This window comes from Chiloscyllium plagiosum, chromosome 33 (assembly GCF_004010195.1).
Source record: "Chiloscyllium plagiosum isolate BGI_BamShark_2017 chromosome 33, ASM401019v2, whole genome shotgun sequence".
Classification (NCBI taxonomy): domain Eukaryota; kingdom Metazoa; phylum Chordata; class Chondrichthyes; order Orectolobiformes; family Hemiscylliidae; genus Chiloscyllium; species Chiloscyllium plagiosum.
In genome coordinates, this window is record NC_057742.1 from 4,575,826 (window position 1) to 4,601,099 (window position 25,274).

The 25,274-nt window shown below is 42.9% G+C and overlaps 1 protein-coding gene across 2 annotated transcripts in view; it reads right to left on the reverse strand.

Moving 5' to 3' along the window:
* The window catches only part of gpr179 (G protein-coupled receptor 179), a 102,016-nt gene extending 83,300 nt beyond the window's left edge, over window positions 1–18,716 (reverse strand). Inside the window, exon 1 of one of the 2 annotated variants that reach the window (XM_043674810.1) lies at window positions 17,287–18,716. In XM_043674810.1, the coding sequence (XP_043530745.1) occupies window positions 17,287–18,059 (773 nt within the window). In that variant the 5' untranslated portion in view covers window positions 18,060–18,716. The remainder of the gene's footprint in view (window positions 1–17,286) is intronic. The other variant, XM_043674809.1, reaches the window with a different exon arrangement.
* Between the last annotated feature and the right edge of the window lie 6,558 nt (window positions 18,717–25,274).

The window sequence follows — 25,274 nt, forward strand, 5'->3', positions numbered from 1 at the left end:
AGGGAATGCAGCAAAGATTTACCGGACTGATTCCTAGGACGGCAGGACTGATGGGTGAACATTGGTTAGAACTATATTCACTGGCGTTTAGAAAACTGAAGGGAATCTCATAGAAACCAGGAGTAGTCCACTGGAGTAGTGCCAGATGATTGGAGGGTGCCAAATGTTGTTCCCTTGTTCAAGAAAGGGAATAGGGATAATCCTGGGAATTACAGACCAATTGGTCTTACGTCTATGGTGGGCAGATTATTGGAGAGGATTCTGAGGGACAGGATTTATGATTACTTGATAACCAAAATTTGATTAGAGCTAGTCAGCATGATTTTGTGACAGGCAGGTCATGTCTCACAAGCCTTCCTGAATTCTTTGAGGATGTGACAAAACATATTGATAAAGGTAGAGCAGTGAATGTGGTGTATATGGATTTTAGCAAATGGTTTGATAAGGTTCCCCATGGTAGGCTCATTCAGAAAGTAAGGAGGATAGGATACAGGGAAATTTGGCCATCTGGATACAGAATTGGCTGTCCCATAGAAAACAGAAGGTGTTAGTAGATGGAAAATATTAAGCCTGGATCTTGGAGACCAGTGGTGTTCTGCAGGGATCTGTTCTGGGACTTCTGCTCTTTGTGGTTTTTATAAATGATTTGGATGAGGAAATGGAAGGGTGGATGAGGAAATGGAAGGGTGGATTAGTAAGTTTGCCAATGGCACAAAGGTTGGTGGAGTTGTGGAATAGTGTGGAGGGCTGTTGTAGGTTGCAATGGGACATTGATAGGATGCAGAACTGGGCTGATAAGTGGCAGATGGAGTTCAACCTGGAAAAGTGTGAAGTGATCCACTATGGAAGGTCAAATTTGAATACAGAATACAGGATTAATACAGGATTCTTGGCAGTGTGGAGGAACAGAGGGATCTTGGGGTCTATGTTTATAGATCCCTCAAAGTTGCCACCCAAGTTGATAGGGTTGTTAAGAAGTCGTATGGTGTGTTAGCTTTCATTAGCAGGGGGATTGAGTTTAAGAGCTGCGAGGTTATGCTGCAGTTCTATACAGCCCTGGTTAGACCACACTTAGAATATGGTGTTCAGTTCTGGTCACCTCATTATAGGAAGGATGTGGAAGCTTTAGAGAGGATGCAGAGTAGCTTTACCAGGATACTGCCTGGACTGGAGGGCATGTCTTATGAAGAAAGATTGAGGAGCTAGGGCTTTTCTCATTGGAGTGAAGAAGGATGAGAGATGACATGATAGAGATGTACAAGATGATGAAAGGCATAGATGGAGTGGATAATCAGAGACTTTTTCCCAGGGTAGAAATGGCTGTCACAAGAGTGCATAATTTTAATGTGTTTGGAGGAAGCTTAGGGGAGATGTCAGGGATAGTTTCGTTACACACAGAGTGGTGAATGCGTGGAATGCACTACCAGCAGTGGTAGTACAATCAGATACAGTCAGGACATTTAAGTGACTCTTGGATAGGCACATGGATGATAGTAACAGGAAGAGTAGGTAGGTTAGTTTGATTTTAGGGTAGGATAAAAGGTTGGCACAACATCAAGGGCTGAAGGGCCTGTTTTGTGCTGTACTGGTCTACATTCTATACTTTATGTTCTATAAGTGTAACAGATCTGGAAAGGATCAATGCAAGGATGGGGGTGACAGTCTAAGGATATGGGGTAAGCCATTTAGGACTGAGCTGAGGAGAAATGTCTTCACCCAGAGAGTGGGAGCCTGTGGGATTCTCTGCCGCAGAAAGTGATTGAGGCCAAAATATTGAATGTTTTCAACAAGGAGTCAGGCATAGTTCTTCAGGGCAGAGGGATTAAAGGGTATGGGGAGAAAGCAGGAACAGGGCACTGAGTTGGATGATCAGCCGTGATCATCACGAATGGTGGAGTAGTCTTGAAGGGCTGAATGTGGGTAGAGTGTGGCGCTGGAAAAGCACAGCAGGTCCGGAAACATCCGAGGAGCAGGAGAATTGACGTTTCGGGCAAAAACCCCTCTCCTGCTCCTCGGATGCTGCCTGACCTTCTGTACTTTTCTAACACCACTGCTGTCTCTGATCTCCAGCATCTGCAGTCCTCACTTTCTCCTCGCAGGGCTGAATGGCCTACTCCTGATTGGCTATTGTACATTTCTATGTCAGTATCTCTCCTGTCACTGCACTATTGGTGTATTGATGTGCATCTGGAACCAGGGAGTTGGTGCCCATAGACACATTGATAGTCTATTCCTACTCCTCTCATTAGCTCCCTCAGCCAAGACCTCCAGCCTAACCACAGCAGCAAGTACAGTGCTGACTGGGACAGCGAGAGGATGCAAGTGTTTCTTTCTTCGATATTTGGAATGTAGAATCTTCATGACAAAACAGCGCAGCTTATATTCTGTGTTTGCTTAATGAACAATCAGAGACTCACACTGTAAAAGCTTTGGCCATCCCTGAGTTAATGCAGCAAGCATTAATCTGTGGGGTCACGAGCAGCAACTGTATGGCTGACGGGTGGAACCTGTGCACTTGTAGTAGCAACAAATGCAGTTTTGAAAGATAGGCAATTGAGAGTAAGGCTGCATCATGTTGCAATTAAACTGTGCAGACAGTTTCCTAATCAATCTGCTCAGCAATATTACAACACGCACCTGGAGCAGGTGCAACTTGAACGCAGGCCTCCTAGCTGAGAGGCAGGGACACCATCACTGCACCACAAAAGCCCCTTGCAGCTGTATGAGAGTGAAAATGAGAATCACTTCCTCAAAAGCAATGCAAATCTGCAAAAGCTGGCATTGCTAGCATCATTTAGCTGGGCGGCACGGTGGCACACTGGGCGGCACGGTGGCACAGTGGTTAGCACTGCTGCCTCACAGCGCTAGAGACCCGGGTTCAATTCCCGCCTCAGGCGACTGACTGTGTGGAGTTTGCACGTTCTCCCCGTGTCTGCGTGGGTTTCCTCCGGGTGCTCCGGTTTCCTCCCACAGTCCAAAGATGTGCAGGTTAGGTGAATTGGCCATGCTAAATAGCCCGTAGTGTTAGGTAAGGGGTAAATGTAGGGGTATGGGTGGGTTGCGCTTCGGAGGGGCGGTGTGGACTTGTTGGGCCGAAGGGCCTGTTTCCACACTGTAAGTAATCTAATCTAATCTAATCTAATTTAAATATTAAGATTGAGATCAATGGATGTTGTCAGGTAATGAGTTAAAGCAAAGATCAGATATGATCTGTAATCCACACAAAATACAGATGTAATACTCTCTGCATTTCAGTGATTTGAGATTATTCTTTGATCAATATTTCAAATAAAAGAATTAAACAAAATATAATTTTGCTCCTCAAGTAATGCTGCATGTTAACACCTAACTTCATTAGAAGGGGTGAGCTGCAGATGTGTGGTGTGATGATTGAAAAACTATAATTACAAGTTAATACCTACCACCTTGTTACAATAACTGTGAAAGCAGTATGTAGAAAATCCATAATTAGATCCATAACAATACCACAGGGAAAGCATTGGGATGTCAATGATTATCATTCTCAGAGCCCTCTGACTTTCTCATTATAACATCCAGCAACAATTGAGGTGTGCAGCTAATGTTTTTCTTTCACTTTTGCAAAGATGTGCTCCCTTTTATCTTTATAAATTTATTTTTAATTCATTCAAAATAATCTCCATTCCTCTTCTCATCTTGGGACAATTTAAATGGTTCAGGATGATCCAACAATTGAGGTCATGAACGGGGCTATATAAATGAAAATCTTTTTTTAACTCACAATCTAAGGCCCGCTGAGAAGATGGCCTTTTAGCAACATTCCCTCTAAGCTGTGTATGTCTGCCAAAACCTGGAATGTACTGCACAGGCCTCCGTCCAAGTTGTCTGTCACCCTGACCAAAGAAAGGAATTCCAAAAGCAGTTCACAACGAATCTGGAAAATCCCCACTCACCCAACTTAACTTCCGGAGAGTGGAATCAAATAAAGTCAGCTGGAATCGTCCCTTGCACCCAGAGCACTGGGTTTGAAGATGATCAACACCACAGCTAGGATTGATGGAAATGATCAACATGAGAGCTCCTGGAACAAAAACCATCAGGCTCTCCCTTAGGTGACAACCCAAGATTCCAAGCCATGGAGACAGAATTCCAACAATTCCAGGCCTCTGCCCAAAAATGGATCAACAAGATAAAGGATAAGATAAAGATAAAGAATAAGTGGTGGGAAGAGAAAGGTTAAGGGATCCAGCAGTATGATAATTAACATGGCATACAAGACTTTTATTGAAGCCACTGGGTCCATCTATAAACCAACTTCATCAAATAAACCAGATTTTCTTCACTCACAAAATGGTGCCTCTCTCCTTAATGATGGTAATGCCCTCTGTCAATGCTGAAAAGTGCCTTTCCAACTATCATGATCACTCCCCAGGTAAGGTCCTCAGTTTGATGCAGTTATAGACAGGATACACTAAATCAGTCAGCTCCCAGCCGAGCTGAGAAGAACTGCTCCCCTTCTTTATTCACCTCTTTCTATAGTTGATTGCAAAAAGGTTAATTTTTCCCCAAACCAATAAATTTATGTTTTAAAAAGAACTAATTTAACTAGACTTCATTGAATGAATAAAAGACTGAAATTATTAGTTACTAAACATGAGAATAAATAATAAACAACACGTGCACACAGATGAATAATAAGTAGTGAGTCCAAAAACAAGATTAAGTTATAAAGGTATATGTTTCAGTCTGTGAGTCATTCATGAAGGGTATAACGTTGTATCCTGTGTCTGCTACAATGGGCCGTTGTGGTAGCATTGACATCAGTTACTGAACAATCAAGCCTGGGATTCTTGGTTTTGCAGGTTGATTGAAATTCTTTTGTCCTCGTTCTTCTTAACAGAGATTGGCTGATGGCACTTGGTGAAAGTGTTTTCCCTTCTCCACCTGTAGTGCAGGGGTAGTTAGTGGCTATTCTCGAAGCTATAGACTTAGACACCTGTTCACACTATTGGATAGCAGGCCACGGGCACACGCAGACTAGGGCTGAATTTGTTTTAAACCATGTTTTTTTGCATATGCCTGGAAAGGTACAACACAAACTTGTCTGAAAGTGCCCTGCTGCAGGTAAGAAATTGTCCTTCTCAATTGCAGCCTTACTCTGGCCCCTGACTGTAGTCCCTGCTTTGTCCTTTCTGTATGCCATAAAAGTTCAACTTGATCAATATTTCATTCATTAACTCCTAGATAGTTTACCTTCTTACTTAACTGAAGTAACAGACTTTTTTGGAAATAATATTTGAACTCACTGTTAAAAATGGCTGTTTGACCTTTGTTAAAAGAATCAAGTCATCTGCACCCAACTGAAAACTAAAATTTCTTTTTCCTTCACTTTTGAAGCCAAGTTCCCAAATAATTATAATGATAAGATGTTATAAACCTTTATCACAGTTGAAAGATAATTTGTTTTCTTGGTATATTTGGGCACTTCCTATCCCTCCCCAGCAGCCTCCCCTCTACATAGTAACAATGACTACACTCCAAAATGAATTAGTGTGAAAAGCCTTGATTCCTTTTTAAGTGACACAACAAGCACATATTTAAGTGCAAGTTATATTTGCTGTTTTCAAAATAAATGTTCTGAAAATAAATAATCTTTAAATCACAGGTATTAATGCGATCATTTTATGTCTATATCGAGCACTTTTTACACTGATTGATTTGATTAAATAGATAATTATTTCATAAATACAATTACTCTAAAAGCCAGCTTTTCAATAATACAATTGCATATTGAAATTTCTGTGGAAAGTCAATAACAATCAATGACTTCAAAGAAAGATTTGCATTTCTATTGCACTTTTCATGACCTCAGTGTTTTACAGTTATTGAAGCATTTTTGCAATGTTGTAATACATGGTATGTAATATGTACACAGCAAACTCCACACACTGCAACATAAATATGACCAGAAAATTTATTGCAGTGATGTTGGTTAAAGATCAGATATTGTCCGAGGTCACTGAAGGACCTCTGCTGTTCTTCTAATATTGCCATGAAAAACATTACACCAACCTAACAGAGCAGATAGGACCCCAGTTAACACCTCAGGGATGTTGCATTGAGGTTGTGCAGGACATTGGTGAGGCATCTTCTGGAGTACTGTGTATGGCTCTGGTTGCCCTGTTATTGGAAGGAGATTATTAAATTGGTGAGGGTTCAGATAAGAGTTACCAGGAAGGTTCCATGAATGGAGGGTTTAAGACATAAAAATAGACAGGAAAAAATGGGACTTTTTCACTGGAGTGCAGGAGGTTGAGGAGTGACCTTATTGAGGTTTATAAAATCATGAGGGGCATGGATAAATGGGAGAGTTCAAATCTAGGAGGCGTACCTTTCAAGTGAGAGGAAAGGATTTAAAAAGGACATGAGAGACAACTTTTATACATAGAGAGTGGTTCATATGTGGAATGAAATGCTAAAGAAAGTGGTGGCTGCTAGTACAGTTACAATGTTTAAAAGATATTTGAATAAGTCAATGAATTTGAAAGTTTCGGAGGGATATGGGTCAAGCACAAGCAGGTGGGACTGGGAACATGGTCATTGTGGACTGGTTGGAAGGAAGGGTCTGTTCCCATGGTGTGTGGCTTTATGACTGTATCTGAAAGACTGAACATTTAATATTGCAGCACTCCCTCAGGACTACACCAAGTGTGTCAGCCTTCATGTTGTCCTCAAATCACTGGAGTGAGCCTTGAAACCAATGGTTTTGTACTCAGAAATACGTATGCTGCTGGCTGAGCTACAGCTGATATATCAAGCACCACAAATGGATGCTCCATTTGAATGAGTAAGCCACAGTCAGACTCTATTACAATTGTGGTTTGAAATTCTCAATGGATGTGAGAAAAACATATGAATTGGAGACATACTCTCTCAATATCCCCTCCCACTTCAGATCAGGAGACACAGATATTTGATTTGGGAGTGCAGAGTTGGTCGATGATACAGAGTGATTTTAAAAATTCATGAGGGGGACTTAGGCATCACTAGCTGGGCCCACATTTAGTGTCCCTCCATAGTTACCCTTGAGAAGGTGGTGGTGAGCTGCCTTAATGAACCACTACAGTCCATGCGCTGTGGGTAGACTCACAATGCTGTTTAAACCCACAATGATGTTCTGCTAACTTTGCTCATTGACTTGTGGAAACAGTGATAAGGAATATCACTGAAATGAATCTTTTCCCTAGGGCGGGGCAGTCCAGAACTAGAGGTTTAGGGTGAGAGGGGAAAAATTTAAAAGGGACCTAAGAGGTAACTTTTTCACGCAAAGGGTGGTGTGTATATGGAATGAGCTGCCAGAGGAAGTGGTGGAGGCTGGTGCAATTACAAGATTTAAAAGGCATCTGGATGGGTGTATGAATAGGAAGGGTATAGAGGGATAAGGTCCAAGTGCTAGAAAATGGGACTAGATTAGTTTAGGATATCTGATCAGCATGGACGAGTTGGACTGAAGGGTCTGTTTTCATGTTGTACATCTCTATGATTCTATAACTCTAAATAAAGGTCAAGTTGGATCTGTTGGCATTATCGAGGTCTTGAACTGGCTGCAGGGGAAATTTATTAGAATGGTACAAGGATGAAGGACTCCAGTTATTGGAGAGAATGAAGAAATTGGGATTGTTCTCCTCCGACCAGAGATAGCTAAGGGGAGTTTTAACAAAATTTATATAGAGCTTTGATGGAGTAAATCGGGACAAACTGTTTTTCACTAAGAGTTGATAACCAGAGAAAAGAAATATGAGATTCTTAGGAAAACAATGCAAGGGGTGGTGAAGAGAATTATGTTTCCACAGCAAGTTTGAGTATGTAATAAATTGCCTGGGTGGCTCTGAGAGCAGATTTAATTATACCTTTTGAAAGGAATTTCAAATGTACTTCAGACGGATAAATTTGCCAAGCTATAGGAAAGTATTGAGGGATTAGGATTAATTGGAAAGCTATTTCAAAGAGCTGGCACAGGAGCAATGGGCTAAAGAGCCTCCTTCTCTGCACTGTGATTGTATTCTACACTTGGGGCTGCTATAAAATAACTGCGAGTTCCAACTCCAATCAAGTGGACAGTTTCGCACCTCACAGATCAGTCAACTGAGAACTCAAGACCTCTTCTTTTCTCTGTGCATCAAACAGCACTTCAGCTGCTGTACTTGTGCTCCAGCCCATTCCTGTTCATCAGCAACAAGTTGATCCCATTTCAAGACAAATACATAAATCTCTAGGAACTAACAAAATATGAGAATGGATCTGCATACCATTTACAAGAGATCTCACTGTAGAGATTCACAAAGGTTCCTGAGGAACTACCTTCCAAACCCACGACCACAATTATCTCGAAGGACACATGGAATGGAAACACATGCAACATCTCCTCCAAGTTACACACCACCCTGTCAAGGAAATACAGGCCATTCTGCAAAACGCTCCTTTTGTCAGCACAAATTGGCTATAACGCAACTGACAAATTGTGGATGTTGTTTGGATAACGCAAACTTTCTGCTGATCGAGTATAACAAATTTCTATTTGCGATGTCCTACAGTGCAATTTTCTAGACGGGTTTTCCATAGCGCGATTTTCTATAGCACGAAGTTGCAGTGGAACACAACTGTTGTATTGTGGCAGAATGGCCTGTATATCACTGTCCCTCCACCATCACTGGAATCCCCTCCCTAACTGCATTGTGGGTCTACCCACACTAAATGGACTGCAGTGGTTTCAGAAGACAGGTCACCACCACCTACTCAACAGCAATAGGCAATAAACAATGGTCCTGCCAGCAATTCACACTCACCATGAATCAATAAAACAAATGTGAAACAAAAAGAGAAATTGCTGCAAAATCTCAGCAGGTCTTGCAGCATTTGTGGAGAGAAATCCAAGTTAACGTTTTGGGTCCGGTGACCCTTTCAAAAACAGTGAACATGGTATAACATGCACTGAATATTATGTAGTATTCTTCATTTGATACTTGTCACTTTCGTGTAAACCAAAGATATTTCAGGTTAATTTATTTCTTTTAAGGCTTTTATTGAGTTTGTCAGGGTGGAGAATAGACATGTTTCATTTCAGCCACCCTATGAGTACATCACTCAGTTCCAGGACCTGAATAACACTGTTCGATGCAGAGTGAAGCTCCCTCTACACTGTCAAAGCTATGCTTCAGCTGCAGCCTCAATATGGTGTGTTCAAAGTGTTCACTGCAACATTTTGCTTTTGCACCCCAGATTGCATTCATCAGTTGTGCCATTGTGGACAGTTATGCACTGTGAATGTTAGGAACTAAATTATGATATCAAAAAACACTTTAATCAGATCCTGACCAGCACTGGCAAAGGGTAGAAACTCTCATCCCTAATTTGTATTATGTGCAGAGGTGAAAATTGCAAATAAATCTATTGACCCTGCCCCTTCTTTGAAATCAGCTGATTTCCTGGATGTAGATAAGACAACAATACACATTTATATAATTCCTTTAACATTGCAAAAAGTCCCAAGATTCATCACAGGAGTGTAATCAGAGAAAATATAAAACAGAAATTGCTGGAGAAACTCAGCAGGTCTGGCAGCATCTGTGGAGAGAGAAAAACAGAGGTAATGTTCTGATTCCCATGTCTCTCCTTCAAGACAGGAGCTCCAAAGGAGATTCATAACAGACTCGAAATGTATCTTTGTTTCTCTCTCCACTGATGCTGCCAGACCTCCTGAGCTTCTCCAGCACTTGCTATTTTTATTCCAGATCTTCAGCATCTGTTGTACTTTGTTAATATTTCAGTTCTGGTTTCCTCCCATGGTCCAAAGATGTGCAGGTTAGGTAAATTGGCCATGCTAAATTGTTCACAATGGTCAGGAATGTGTAGGTTAGGTGCATTAGTCAGGGGAAATATAGAGTGATAAGATAGGGAATAGGTCTGGGTGGGTTACTCACTGTCGGGATTCTACAAAAAAAGCAGACAAAAACTGATTGAACCAATGGAGGAGACAATAGGACTCGTGAAGTAATGTCTAAAGAAAGTGTTAAAGAAAGAGAAATGGGGCTTTTCTGGAGAAGTGAAATGGATGGTCAGGTTCAGGTTCCATCTGCTACAGACGTGGGGGAATCTTAATCAGGATGAAGAGAAAATACCTATAATGCTCAGGTCTATGGTACACTCTTCATGCTGATAAATTGGAATTAACACTATTCCTTGAAAAACTATTTCATAAAAAGCAGACAGAGCTATTTTGATGCAGCAGTACTGTCCTTTCCTCTGGGGCAGGAAGCCTGAGTTCAAGTCCCACCTGCACAAAAGGAGGGTAATAACATTTCTGAACGGGTGGATTAAAAAGTATCTAAAGAAGGAGAGGGCTTGGAGCAATTTACAGAGGGAATTCCAGAGGTTAAACCCGTGATGGCTGAAGTTATGGTCATAACGATGAGACAGAATTCAACCAGAGAGGTAGCACCATGAGGTGACAGCCTAGTCATTATTGAGTCAGTCCTGTGAACAAGCCCACTTGATTTTAAACTCCACTTTGATCTTAATAGTTAACATTAATTTGTCAGATTGACAATGGTGGAAAGACATGGCAGTGAGTGCACATTTTGCCTGAATGCATCTGTTGACTCACTTCTCCCCGATATCTGTCTCTTTTGTTATCTTGTAGAATCAAATGATGATTACAACAATAGATATTTTCTACAGAGGAAGATAGCATTCCACCCATCATGCCAGGAGTATTTCCAAATGAGAAGGAAAGGGCTCAAATGTATTGAAGTCACTGAATTCTAATGCAATGAAGCATTTTATTGTAGAACCAGAAATTAGTAGGATGGGAGTTTGCATGAAATTCCATTTGCTATGTTCCTATTGCTGGTTGTACTATCAGATGATACAAGACCTCCCTTCCCACCACTCAGCCCTAACAAAATGATAGCCCCCTGCCTTGGCAGAAAGAATAATCAGAGGGTGAGGCATTGATCTAGGCTACACCATGTTACACATTGGTAAAAACAGTGACACAGAATTCAGTGGAATTTTGCAAAACACCAACAAATTCAACTGGTCCATGCCAGTGTTAATGATGCACAGCACTATTCCCACACTTTACATTATCTCACCCAGTCAACATAACCCTTCCATTCCTTTCTCTCTCATGTACCTATCCAGCTTCGTCTCAACTGAGGAACTCTGACTTTCCATGTTGTCTCTGTGTCATGTTGGTGAACATTTTGTGATTGGCATAAGAGTAATTTGAGGCCCAGTCTCCAGATGGGTGGAAGGTGCAGAGGAGATTACTTTGGATCTATGCTTTACAAGAGATTTCTTCACTCCACATCTGGCTCTGTTCTAGATCCATTGACAGAGATTGATTGCTGTGGTTAACCATGGCAAAACCAGAAGCATCTTGGCTGTTGCAGCATCTTACAATTCCTATGTTGCTTTCGCAGTGAAAACTGGGTAGTGGGCTGTTACAACTGGAAGGAAAAATCAACCCAGACTGATTCTGTTAATGGAGATCCAGTGATCTCTGCTAAATATTTGGATGTCAGCTGAGAGGGAATGGATTGGGCTGTGAGGCTTCCTTGACTGGGAGATGGTTTGCCTGAAGGCTCTGTTAAAGGCTGAACCCCGCCTCGGGCTAGGTACCAGTCGATTACCTGTGACAGCCTGGGCTCTCAGGCTTGGGGAGAGGTTGTTGGATGAGAGGCCCAATGGTTGTGAGCATGAGCCCTGAACTTTCCCAGACCTTGTGCAACATGTTTGGAAATTGCGATTCAGGAATGATGGTGGGTGAAGGCTCAATGGGACAGCTTTCTAACATTTTCTCATCGTCAGGGAGGCACAGACATCAGCCGCGTGGAGGCAGGTAGCCGATTGTACATTCAATGCCTTTTGCTAGTGACAGAGCAGCCCATTGCCAGTTTAATGGACTCATCCACTGAGCAACAGTCTGGAAACAGAGCCAGAATCCCGTACCCTCAAAAATGGGGTTAGACACGTAGTCCAACCACTGGTTTCTCTCCACTCTGACTGTCTGGTTGGCCCCATGAAGTTTTAGATTAAATTTATGCCTCCACATTGAGTCAGCCTGGCCATCTCTGACCTGTCTCAGCAATGCCCACCTCTCCCAGTGGGACTGCCCGTGAACTGGTAACCCCCGATTGGCTTGGCAAAGGCAAGATTCTGCCCTCCTTCCTTAATAGGTCAGCAAACACAGAATGAGCCAGTTAGGAAGAGGAAAGCTCTGCTGGTCTGGATGCCAGTAGCTGTGGCCTCAGGGACTCGTGCCCCCCACAACTGTATTCTAGCATCAGGGTCTTGATGCCTGCGGGAAAAATCTTGCCCAAATCTCAACATAACCAATTGTCAAATTAAATTGTTTCACAAATATCCTTCACGAAGGAACCTTATCACCCATTGCTAACATGTGCCCGTTGGTCTTTAATGCCCTCAGAGGTGAAATGCAAGACAATCAGTTCTTGGAATAAATATTGGAATAAAGATCAAGGAGGAGATGGGAGGAAGGAGTTCATAATTACACAGAATGACTGCCAGAGCTCCATCTGCCAGAGACCCCGAGGTATTGTCCATAAGATGTAAGCTGAAAGCAATGAAGAGGGACTTTTTTTTTAGAAACAGACTCCCCTCCTCCCACGCCGAATGAAAAATCACAGGATTACCACCTTAAGGGACATGATGATGTATGCAAATATTACTTAACAAATATTAATCCCATCTCTGAAAATGAACTTGACAGCAATTAAAGCAAGTATGTTAATTCAATATAAAAATTATTTTGATATGAGAGTGGATGATTCATCTGTTTATAGATAGGTTGATGCTTGGAGTGACAATTCAGCATCACACCCACATACAGATCTTAACATCTTGTTGATTACAGAACAGAAAAGGATCAGTGGTCACAACAGCTTTTCCAGGAGAAGAGCACACAGGACTAAATGTCATTTAAGTGTAATTCTCGTGGAGTTATAGAGTCATTATTGCACAGGAGGAGGCCATTCAGCCCAACAACTCCATGTCAGTTCTCAGTAGAGCAATCCAGTCAGTCCAAGCATAAACTCTATACCCTGTAGCTGTACAAGTTTTTTCCTTCAATCTTTCACCCCATTTCCAGTAGAAATCTTCGCTTGTAGAAAGTCTCCAAACCCTTGTGCTATCAGTTAATGAGAACAGTTATTTCTGTTAATTTATTTAAGCTTGTCATGATTAACATCTCTATCAGATTACCCCCAGCCTCTTTTGCTACATGGGGACTAAGTGTAACTTCTCCCATTTAAACATCAGGGCATGTGGTGGTTTGGCTACTACCCCAGAATGCTCCAAGCTAAGGGTCAGGGGTCACAGGTTCAAGTCTCTTCATGGCAGTTGATCCAATTAGTGAAATCTGGAATTGAAAGCTATGCTCAGGAATGGTCACAGTGAAGCTACCATTGATCCTTGTAAATCCTGTCTGGTTCACTGATGGTCATATCCGGCCTGGGCTACATGTTGACTAACAACAATACCCTCTGAGTGGCCAGCAAGCCACTCAGCACAAGGGAATGGGCAAGAAACTTTGACTTTTCCAGTGTTGGCCCCTTACCACAAAATAAGACATTTATTTTTAAAAATTCAATTTCCTTGTATTATTTTTCAATGCTTTCATTTCTTTTTCTATCATAAAGCTCTTTTCTACAGGAAAGAGTGTAAACAGAAATTACTGGAATAACTCAGCAGATGCGAGGCAGCAGCTGTACAAAGAGGAAGATGGCGTTAATGTTTCAGCTGAGTGACCACGTATCCTTTGTGTTTCTGGATTGTTACATTTATTTCTGATTTCCATCCAGTGTCTGTGTTTCAGGGGACTTGAAATATTAAATATTGAAGGCTAATTGAATGAACCTGGATTGTATTCTCTTGAATTTAACAGGTTGGTGGGTGATCTTATTGAGCTGTTTAGGATGTGAAAAAGATTAAAATGAGGAGCTATATCCTCCTGTGGGAGGAATCTAAAATAAGACATGTTCTTAAAATCTCCTGAAACTCCCTACCTAAGGGTATTGTGAGTCTACCTACAGCACATGGACTGCAGCAGTTCAAGAAGGCAGCTCACCCCCACCTTCTCAAGGGGCAACTAGGGACGGGCAATAAATGTTGGCTCAGCCAGGGATGCTCATGTCCACAAGAGAATAGATAAAATGAAGCCTCGGCCTCGGGAATGAAGATTGAAGGCATTTTCATACCAAGAATGGGAGAAATTTGTTGTTTCTTTTACCAGTCATCTCTAACTCTCAACTCTTTTAACGACAAGAACAGTTTCTGCCTATATACACTGTCCAGGGCTCTCATGATTTTGAACACCTCTGTCAAATCCAGTGGCAGCAGCTCCTGCACATACAAACATGTTGATTAAAGTAATTATAAACACTGTGATGAATCTTTGCTAAACTCTCTCTATTAACTTTACATCCTTCCTAAAATTCAGTGCCTAGAACTGGAACTTGGATTGAAATCCAAGCCTTTTTACTGGATCCTTAATCCTGTACCTTGGAACACTCAGTGTTTTCCACATGAATTTTGGAGGTCCACTGAAATATTCAAAACTGTGATGACAGGTCTTTGTTGGGTAAAGGTGATGAAGTATACGTCTCAAAAGCTGCCAATAGGTTAACCATGGTTTATTTATATGGGGGAGAAAGTGAGGTCTGCAGACGCTGGAGATCAAAGCTGAAACTTTATTGCTGGAACAGCACTCCCTTGCCCCCGCAGGAGGTGCAACACTTGCGCCCACACCTCCCCCCTCACTTCTCTCTAAGGCCCCAAGGGAAACTTCCATATCCGCCACAGATTCACCTGCACCTCCACCCACATCATCTACTGCATCCGCTGCAGCCGGTGTGGCCTCCTCTATATTGGGGAGACAGGCCGCCTACTTGCGGAGCGATTCAGAGAGCACCTCTGGGCCACCCGGACGAACCAACCCAGTCACCCTGTAGCACAGCATTTCCACTCCCCCTCCCACTCCACCGAGGATATGCAGGTCATTGGACTCATCCACCGCCAAACCACAACAACCCGACGGTCGGAGGAGGAGCGTCTTATCTTCCGACTGGGAACCCTCCAACCGCAGGGGATGAACTTGGACTTCACCAGTTTCTTCATCCCCCCTCCCCCCCCCTTGTCTCAGCCGAATCCCTCCAGCCCGGCATCGCCTTCCTGACCTGCAGTCTTCTTCTTGTCCTCTCCGCCTCCACCCTACTCCGACCTATCACCCTCACCTTGACCTCTTTCCACCTATCACATTTCCAACGCCCCTCCTCCAAGTCCCTCCTCCCTACCTTTTATCTTCTCCTGCTGAACACTCTGCTCATTCCTGAAGAAGGGCATGTGCCCGAAACGTCGAATCTTCTGTTCCCTAGATGCTGCCTGACCTGCTGTGCTGTTCCAGCAATAAAGTTTCAGCTTATTTACATGGGGGAGCAGACTCAATGTGATTGACCAGTCAATTCCTGTTCATATCTCCACACAGACTATATTGCTCGCACGCTTTCTTTCATAAAGCAGCAACTCTTTCCAGGAAGACATAGCTGCAGAGAAAAAGTCTACATGATCTTCCACAGTGATGTCATGATGTTGACCATGGTACACATCAAAACAAACTGCCTTTTCTTTCACAGGCTTGTCAGAAGAGATTTTAGCAAATGAAAGCAAAATAATGTGGATGCTGAAAATCTCAAATCTAAACTGAAAATAATCAGGTCAGACAGCAGAGTGGAGTGAAAACACAGATAGAATCCCGACAGAGTTGAAATAGGCCATTCAGCCCATACTGACCTTCTGAACAGCATCCCTCTCAGACCCAACCCCTACTCTGTCCCTGTATTCCCCATGGCTGACCCATACATCCCTAGTCACCACAGACAATTTAGAACATAGAACATAGAAAAGTGCCTCCCAGAACAGGCCCTTTGGCCCACGATGTTGTGTCAAGGATTAATCCTAATGTAAAATAAAATTACTTAACCTACGCACCCCTCAACTCACTGCTCTCCATGTTCATGTCCAGCGGTCACTTAAATGTCCCCAATGACTCTGCTTCCACCACCACCGCTGGCAACGCGTTACATGCATTCACAACTCTCTGTGTAAAGAACCTGCCTCTGACATCCCTCTATATCTTTCTCCTAATATCTTAGAACTATGACCCCTTGTGCCAGTCAATCCTGCCCTGGGGAAAAGTCTCTTGCTGTTGACTATATCTATTCCTCTAATTATCTTGTATACCTCGATCAGGTCACCTCTTTTCCTCCTTCTCTTCAGAGAGAAAAGTCCAAGCTTAGTATTAGCATGACGAATCCACCTAATCTGCACATGCTTACAGTGCGGGAGGAATCTGCACAGACACAGTGAGAATGTGCAAACTCCAAACAGACAGTCGCCCAAGGGTGGAATCAAACCCCAGTCCCTAGCATTGTGAGGCAGCAGTGCTAACCACTGAGCCACCGTGCCTGCACAGAACTGACAAGGTGACTCTCCACAGAGGCTGCCAAACCTGCCGAATATTTCCAGCATTTTCTGTTTCGATCTCTTTACAAATCCCAGACAATGTGTCCAACATGGTTCCCTGTTTTAAGGAAGCAGAAACATATTCTGTTCTCTGTCTTAAGTCTGTTCTCTGAATGTCCAATAAATGTGCAGAATGAAGCAAGTTAAATAGGAAGCCAGCTACACTCCTTTTTTTCAAAGATCATTTCACAGTAGAACCACAGCACCAGATGTGGTGATATAAATATACTATTCAGTAGACCTTTGTACCTCGTGAAGAGCTTAGATCTGAGGATGCAGCAACTTCCCCTCACTTTATTTTAGCTCAATGTCTGCCTTTGGAGTTCTGGAGTGAAAGTGGAAGATTCTCCATTTTGAGCGACAAGGTCAAATCGAATGGAAACAACAGTTCACCACCTGGTTCATTCTTATAGATTTGAAGGAGTAACCAAAAAGCAGAAGGAAGGTGAAAGCTGGAGGAAAGCAATGCAGGAGGTGAAAGAAAAAAGAACAAGAGAGAGGTAGAGTTCAAACAAAAAAAAACCGCAAGTGAAAGGCAGGAAGCTGTTTGAATTTCAGACTCCTAATGGATGAGAATTTCTCGGAAACAAACATTAAATATTCCTAGTCAGATTTGAGTTTTTTTTAACGATTCTTTTGCGATGAATAAAAAACGCAGTTGTTTAGTTTGGAAGAAAGCAAATTAAAGAAATGTGTTAAACTTACTTAAACTCGGGACTGAGATCTGGCTTCAGTCCATAGAATGAAGAAGACAAACTCATCATCCACTTGGGGATGAATTGATAATCTTCGCAATCTAAGAACGGGCTAGACCACTGAATGTGGCCTCTGTCAGTCAGGTAGCTGTGCCCGAGCCCCCACTTCGGGCTGTCCAGTGTCCTCAGGTCATTGGTTAAGATCCTCTTGTTGAGATTCGCTGTCTTTTCGTGTTTCATCGCGCTGAACCAATTGTTGCCCACAGTCTGGTTCTCCGGATCCCCTGGGATCGAGGAGAGTTCCCGCAGGTAGATCGCGTCCTGGCGCTTGGCAGCCTGGAGGACCAGCTGGGATTTGGAGGGGATGGTGGGCACATCCAGGATGAGCATTGCCTTGTCAATGTTGGCATCGGCTTCTACGATGCTCCTCACCAGGGCATGGTACCACTCCATCTCATCCTTTACACTGGACTCCCGGAGGTCATTGGTCTGGAAGACCAGGTTGAGGAAGTTGGTGGCGTGCACCAAGGTGTCGATGGCCCCCTGGACCAGAGACTGGACCCTGGCACCTGGTAGCCCATTGCTGCCAGCTCGGATCTCCAGCCGCTTAGTGCAGTTCACCCGCAGCAGGGTGGCAGGGTCCCGGGAGAACAGGAAGGAGCTGGCCGCTTCTGCTGTCTCGGCAGGCGGCCTCCCACTGCCCCCGAGCCCCGGGCCGAGGCTGGCACACAGCCCGACCTGGGCGACCAGGAGCAGCAGCAGCGTAGTCCTGGTCAGCTCCATGTGACTCCTTCCCGCTGGCCAGCCCGAGCCGCAAGGGGCTTGCTCACGGACTTGGTGAGGGCTGGTCCCGCCTGCTGAAGGGCTCGGCTTCCCGGGCCATTGTGACCCCCGGACGGAGGCTGGCCCGTTGCCCTGTCCCTCAGAGTAGGCGCCTCTCAAATGCAGCAGCTGGCAGAGCTCGGAGTGGCGTGGCCCGTGCTGCTGCTGCCTGGGTCAGGGGCTGGTGCCTTTTAATCCGGGCACGTTACAGCCGAATGACAAAAATAGCCCAGACATTAGAGAGAAAAAAAAAGTGGGAAAGACCATTTCAATAGGGGCATGGGAAAAAAAAACTCGACATTTTTCATTCTCAAATAGTGCATCCTCTCGGTGATGAAAGCACATCGCTCACCATGACAACGGGAGGCAGGAGATGAAGGCGGAATGAACAGGGAGACTCCGGGAGAGAGTGAGAGTCTCAGTCAGACAGCACTGACTGGCACTGGGCTTGGCCCCACACTGACTGTGCCCTCCCAGTCTCCTGCTCGGCTCTAACACACCACTGCATGGTCAATGAGGGCGCACTCAGGTGCTGTCGCTTATTTGACTGTTTCAGGGCAACAACATTTCAGGATTCATCCACTCTCTCTCTCTCCCCCACAAAGCCCCCAGCCCACACCTCCCCCTCCCAATGGAGATGGGACTCTGCATGTGCCAAAGCCTACTTTGCAGCTTTTTAAAAACCGTCTTCAGTCGAATAAGTGACCCATCCTTGTTTGTAAATCAAAGCAGACAATGCGCGCAGCAGAAAATGCACCAGCGCTGAGGCCAGGCTCTTACCGCTCGCCTCTGACGAGGTAAGAGGAGAAATGGTGTCAGGAAGAGCAGCCAGTGGCAGATTTGTGTCCTGTGTGTGGGTGTGTGTGTTGTGAGGGCTTTAGGCTGAGGGTCGAGCCTCGGGCAGGGTCACAGAGCGGCAGAAGCAGCTCCCAAAGGCTAGAAGCATCGGCGTGACCCGCCTTCATTCGGAGGGAAGGTCACTGGGGTGAAGCCCGGAAACCTGGCTCTCTCGCCAGCCTCTGCTCACGTTTCCCCAGGCTCTTTGTTGATCGCTCTGCTTTCGGATCTCCAACACCCCACATTATTCCGTTGCTGTGGCCGATTGCTACAAAGTACCGAGCACATGGACAGCACGGAGTTGAGCAGTTCCCCCCAGTCTGAGGCAAACCTTCCCGTTGTGTGAATATTTGTCTCTGGGAAGGAATGTGAGGATAAGAGGGTCCAGAATTCTTCCAGGGATGAGAGGCTTCACATAACGGAGTCGGTTGGACAGTGTCCCTTGGAGAGGTTTTGGTGAGAACAAGAGGGGTGTGTGTGTGTGTGTTCCCCTGGGACTGTGAGCAGGGACTGTGCAGACGGTATGCCTGTAATACCACTGGATTCGATCTCATGGGGTAATCAGCGGGTGGTTGGCTGGATTTTAGCATTTACAATCCAGATGACAGGGAAGATTCGGGGATCTGAAACAAAACCAGAAGTTGCTGGAGAAGCTCGGCAGCATCTAAGGAGGGAGAAACTGAGATAACTTTTCATCAGGGTCACTGGACTCGAAGCACTGTGGCATGGTGGCTCAGTGGGTTAGCACTCCTACCTCAGGCACTGTCTGTGCGGAGTTGGCACATTGTGTATACGTGAGTTTCCACCCACGATCCAACGAAATGCAGGTTCCATGGCGGTGGTGAAATTGTTCATAATGTCTAGGGATGTGTGGATTAGCCATGGGAAATGTAGGGCAAAGGGTTTGGGTGAGATGCTCTTCGGAGGGTCGATCTGGACTCAATGGGCTGAATGGCCTGCCTCCACACTACAGGGATTCTATGATTTACTCTGTGTGAGTCTCCCTCTCTCTCCACAGATGCTGCCAGACCTGTTGAGTTTCTGATTTCTAACATCAACATTTTTTTGTTTTATTAAGATATGGGGATGTTATTTTAAACTTATTTGTTTTAAGTGAGATTGTTCAATTAATATCAAGGAAATGCATTTTCAAGCTATTGAAATTAAATTCAATCACAAAAAAATTCAGAGGGAAGAATCTTTCTATTTGAATTTGGTCTCCCCTCACTGTGTAAACTTAGAATCCCATCTGAAAGCTTCTTAGTTCAGGGACACAGTTTCCGTATCATTTAATGGAAGCTCTGGTGATTTTGGGTTGAGGAGAAGGGTGACTTGAGAATTCAAGAAGCTAAAAGCTGTTGTTTATACCTTTTCCTGATTATATAGTGTGCAGCCAATTGAAAAGGTGGGATTTTCCTGATGATGTGTTTTGACATATTTAAGGCGTTAAAGAAAAATTACAAGATTTCAAAAGCAATTGAAGGCAAAGTCTGGATTTTTAGACAAAAGAATCCTTGTCCTCTGTAAGGTAACTGATGCAATCTCTGGATTGTCATATTTGTATATATTTGTGAAACATGGTATGATCATAAGTCAGCTTTATGTTTGTTTTCATATCACCACCGTTTGACAATTCCCCTTTCGAAGTAAGCCAGTTAATTTTGGGTATGTTGCTATGATGGTTATAGCACTGAACTAGTCATCCACAAACCCTAGACTAATAATCTAGCAAGAAGCAGAACCTTACCACTTTATGTTGGGGAAATCAAATCAATGAATTAAATAAATCAGGAATTAAAACGAAACAAAATCAGTAACAATGACCATGAAGCTGGAAGATTATGATTAAAGAGAAAAGCTCCACCTGTTTCACTACTTGCTCTTATGGAAGGAAATGGACCATCTTTACTCAGTCCAGAATTCCCAGCTGATAGAATTACTGGATCAGTCAGATCCCTGAGTGAATACTGGCTTAATAGATCATAATTTTTTAATCTATTGTGTTTAACATGGTGGCTAGGCCCTGAAACATAGTCACATGAAACTGCAGAGTTTTTTCAACCAAAGAACAAAGTTTATCACACAAAGATGAAAACAAACAAAAAGCTATTTGGATATACAACACAGTTAGAAAGATCTTAAAACACACAGCAAAACAAAATTTTCAACATATGCCCCAATAATATCACTTTACAGAGATACAGATCCAGGGATATCACACTGCTTTATCAAATCTTTAAATTCAACCTCATTCTCAATTTGGAGATGCCGGTGTTGGACTGGGGTGTACAAAGTTAAAAATCACACAACACCAGGTTATAGTCCAACAGGTTTAATTGGAAGCACTAGCTTTCGGAGTGACGCTCCTTCCTCAGGTGGTGAAGGAGTGGCACTCTGAAAGCCAGTGTTTCCAATTAAACCTGTTGGACTATAACCTGGTGTTGTGTGATCTTTAACCTCATTCTCCACAGTTTTGGTCCAGTGAAGTGTAATTACTTCTTAATAAGAACTCATGAAACAGAGTTTACTTTTTCTCAACGTTTAATAACCTGGAGATTTCTAAACAAACACTGTTGGTCTGAAACCTGCACAAACTAAATACTTTCACTGTGGTAACTTCTGCCTTGATTGACCTGAAAAAAAATCTTTCTAGGACAGGAACTAAACCTATTTCTCACCCTAGTCAGGTTTCCTCTGAACTAACCTAAAAATATTCAATCTCTAGCTTTTCTAAATGAAAATTAATACTCGATTATTTTGAAAAGAAACAAGCTAATAGCTTTCATGTATTACTCTTCCTGTCATAAACACCACAGTATAATCACCTTACTCCATTAACACTCCAGGTTTTGAAGTTATCTGTTCTCTCTGGCACAAACTAGATTAGGTCAATGCTCTGGAAGAACTGTCTAGTTTGAGTTTTTTTTTGTTAAACTAATGCCCATATGCCACTATCCTGACAACTAAACACTAAAAATTATATCTATATATACAAATTACTCACCTTTGATCAGATCTTACCCCAAAAAAGAACAAAACTTTGTCCTTAGATATTTTCATTTGCAATCAAAAGGTTCTTTTTAACATTATTTCTGTGTTACATTAATAGCAATACTGTATTGCTATTTAACTTGGAGTCATAGAGATATATAGCACAGAAACAGACCTTCGGTCCAAATCATCCATGCAGACTAGATATCCTAATCTAATCTAATCCAATTTGCCAGTGCTTGGCCCATATTCTTCTAAACCCTTCCTATTCATATACTCATCCAGATGCCTTTTAAAAGTTGTAATTGTACCAACCTCCACCACTTCCTCTGGCAGCTCATTCCATACACATACCACCCTCTGTGTGAAAAAGTTGCCCCTTAGGTCCCTTTTAAATTTTTCCCCTCTCACCCGAAACCTATGCCCTCTAGTTCTGGACTCCCCTACACCAGGGAAAATACCTTGTATATTTACTCTATCCATGCCCCTCATGATTTTATAAACCTCTATAATGGTCACCCCTCAGCCTTTGACGCGCCAAGGAAAATAGACTCAGCCAATTCAGCCTCTCCCAATTGTTCAAACCCTCTAACCCTGGCAAGATCCTTGTAAATCTCTTCTGAATCCTTTGAAGTGTCACAACATCCTTCTGATGGGAAGGAGACGAGAATTGCCTGCAATATTCCAAAAATGGCCTAACCAATGTCCTGTACAGCTGCAACATGACCTCCCAACTCCTACACTAAATGGTCTGACCAATAAAGGAAAGCATACCAAATGCCTTCTTCACTATCCTATCTACCCGTGACTCCACTTTCAAGGAGCTATGAACCTGCACTCCAAGGTCTCTTTGTTCAGCAACACAGCCCAGGACCTTACCATTAAATGTATAAGTCCTGCTCTGATTTGTCTTTCCAAAATGCAGCACCTCACACTTATCTAAATTAAACTCCATCTGCCACTTCTCAGCCCATTGGCCCATCTGATCAAGATCCCATTGTGCTCTGAGGTAACCTTCTTTGCTGTTCACTACAACTCCAATTTCGGTGTCATCTGCAAACTTACTAACTAAACCTTCTATGTTCACACCCAAGTCATTTACGTAAATGATGAAAAGCAGTGGACCCAACACCAATCGTTGTGGCACACCATTACCTCAGGCCTTCAGTCTGAAAAGCAACCCTCCACCATCATCCTTTGTCTTCTACCTTCAAGCCAGTTCTGTGTCCAAATGGCTAGTTGTCTCTGTATTTCATGAGATCTAACCTTACTAACCAGTCTCCCATGGGGAACTTTGAAGAATGCCTCACTGAAATCCATATAGATCATGTCCACCACTCTGCCCTCATCAATCTTCTTTGTTACTTCTTCAAAAAACTCTCAAGTTCGTGAGAGATGATTTCCCACGCACAAAGCCACGCTGACTATCCCTAATCAGTTTTAGCCTTTCCAAAAGCATGTAAATCCTATCCCTCAGGATTCCCTCCAACAAATGGCCCATTACTGATGACAGGCTCACCAGTCTATAATTCCCTGGCTTTTCCTTGCCACCTTTCTTAAATAGTGGCACCACGTTAGCCAACGTTCAGTCTTCTGGTACCTCACCTGTGATTATCGATGATACAAATATCTCAGCAAGGGGCCCAGCAATCACTTCCCTAGCTTCCTACAGAGTTCTAGGATACACCTGATCATGTCCTGGGAATTTACCCACTTTTTTGCGTTTTGAGACATCCAGCACCTCCTCCTCTGTAATATGGACATTTTTCAAGATGTCGCCATCTATTTCCCCACATTACCTTCCATGTCTTTCTCCACAGTAAACACTAATACAAAATACTCGTTTAGTATCTTCCCCATCTCTTGTAGTTCCACATGTAGGCTGCCTTGATGATCTTTGAGAGGTGGTATTCTCTCCTTAGTTACTCTTTTATCCTTAATATATTTATAAAATCACTTTGGATTCTCCTTAACCCTTTTTACATATAATGCATTTTAATGACTTTGCTGTTTAATCACTGGAAAATTACTGGTGCATCTTTTATTCCAAATGGCATGATTTCACATCAATATAGTTCATCTAATGTTACAAAATCTGATATTTCTCTGGCTTTATCAGCAATTGTAATTTACAAATATTATTTTACCATTTCATAAATGATAACAAAAATTGGACAGTATAGATGCAAAAAAAGGGGCATAGGTGTACTTGTCAATAAATCACTGCAGGCTTACGTGTAGGTGCAGCAAGCTATGAGGAAGGCTAATGGAATGTTAGCCTTTATTGGAAGAGAATTTGTGTACAGGAGTAGTAAGTCTAGCTTCAGTTGTATAAGAACTTGGTTAGGCCACATCTGGAGTACTGTGTGAGATTTTTTTTTATCTCAGAATGATATTCTTGCCATAGAGTGAGTGCAATGTAAGTTCATCAGTCCTGTTCCCAGATGGAGGGGCTGTCCTTTCAAGAGACATTGTGCTAAAATTATTCTCTAGAGTTTTGAAGAAAGAGGGGTGATCTCACTGAAACCTTCAAAATACTCAAAGGGAAAAACAGGGTAGATGCAGGTAAGATTTTTCCCCAGCTCGGTCCAAACCTGGAGGAACAATTTAAAATTAAGGGGGATTCCACTTAGGTCCTAGATGAGGAGATGTTATTTTACTCTATTACAGAGGGCTGAGGCGGCTCAGTCTTTGAAAATGTTTAAGGTAGAGGTTGATAGATTTCTAGTTGCCAGTGGCATGCATAGTTATGGGGATGGGGGTGAGTAAAAAGCATTGAAGTGTTCGATTAATCACGATTGTATTGAATGTTGGGCAGGCTCAATGGGCTGAATGGTCTATCCTGTTTCTATTTGCCTCAGTACATTTTGGTGATGACATGTGCATGTTCAGTTTTTAAAATGCGATACTCCAATCTTGAAATTGGTAATGAGTCTGCTTTTGTTCTTGTGGTGACTTTGTGATAATCAATATAGAATCTTTGCAACCCATCCAGTTTCAGCAGCATCATAATGGGTGAGTTACATCCATTATGACTCTGTTCAATAATGTCATTGTCCATCATGAACTTAATCTGTTCCCTCACTTGAGGTAATTTCTTTGGATTGAGTCTGTAAGGATTTTGTTTTATAGGTAACATATCACCACACCAATATAATGAACAACCAAAGATATTTTTCCTGGTTTATTCTCACAAATTGGTTTATGAGTCTGTAATAGACTTTGTAAGTCAGTTTTATTGTTTTCTGGAAGATATATTATCATGCTATCTAATATCTTAAGCCTCTCCACTTTGTCCAATCTGATTGCTGGAGGATCCCCTTTTGAATTTTCATTTCCTGATTCTCT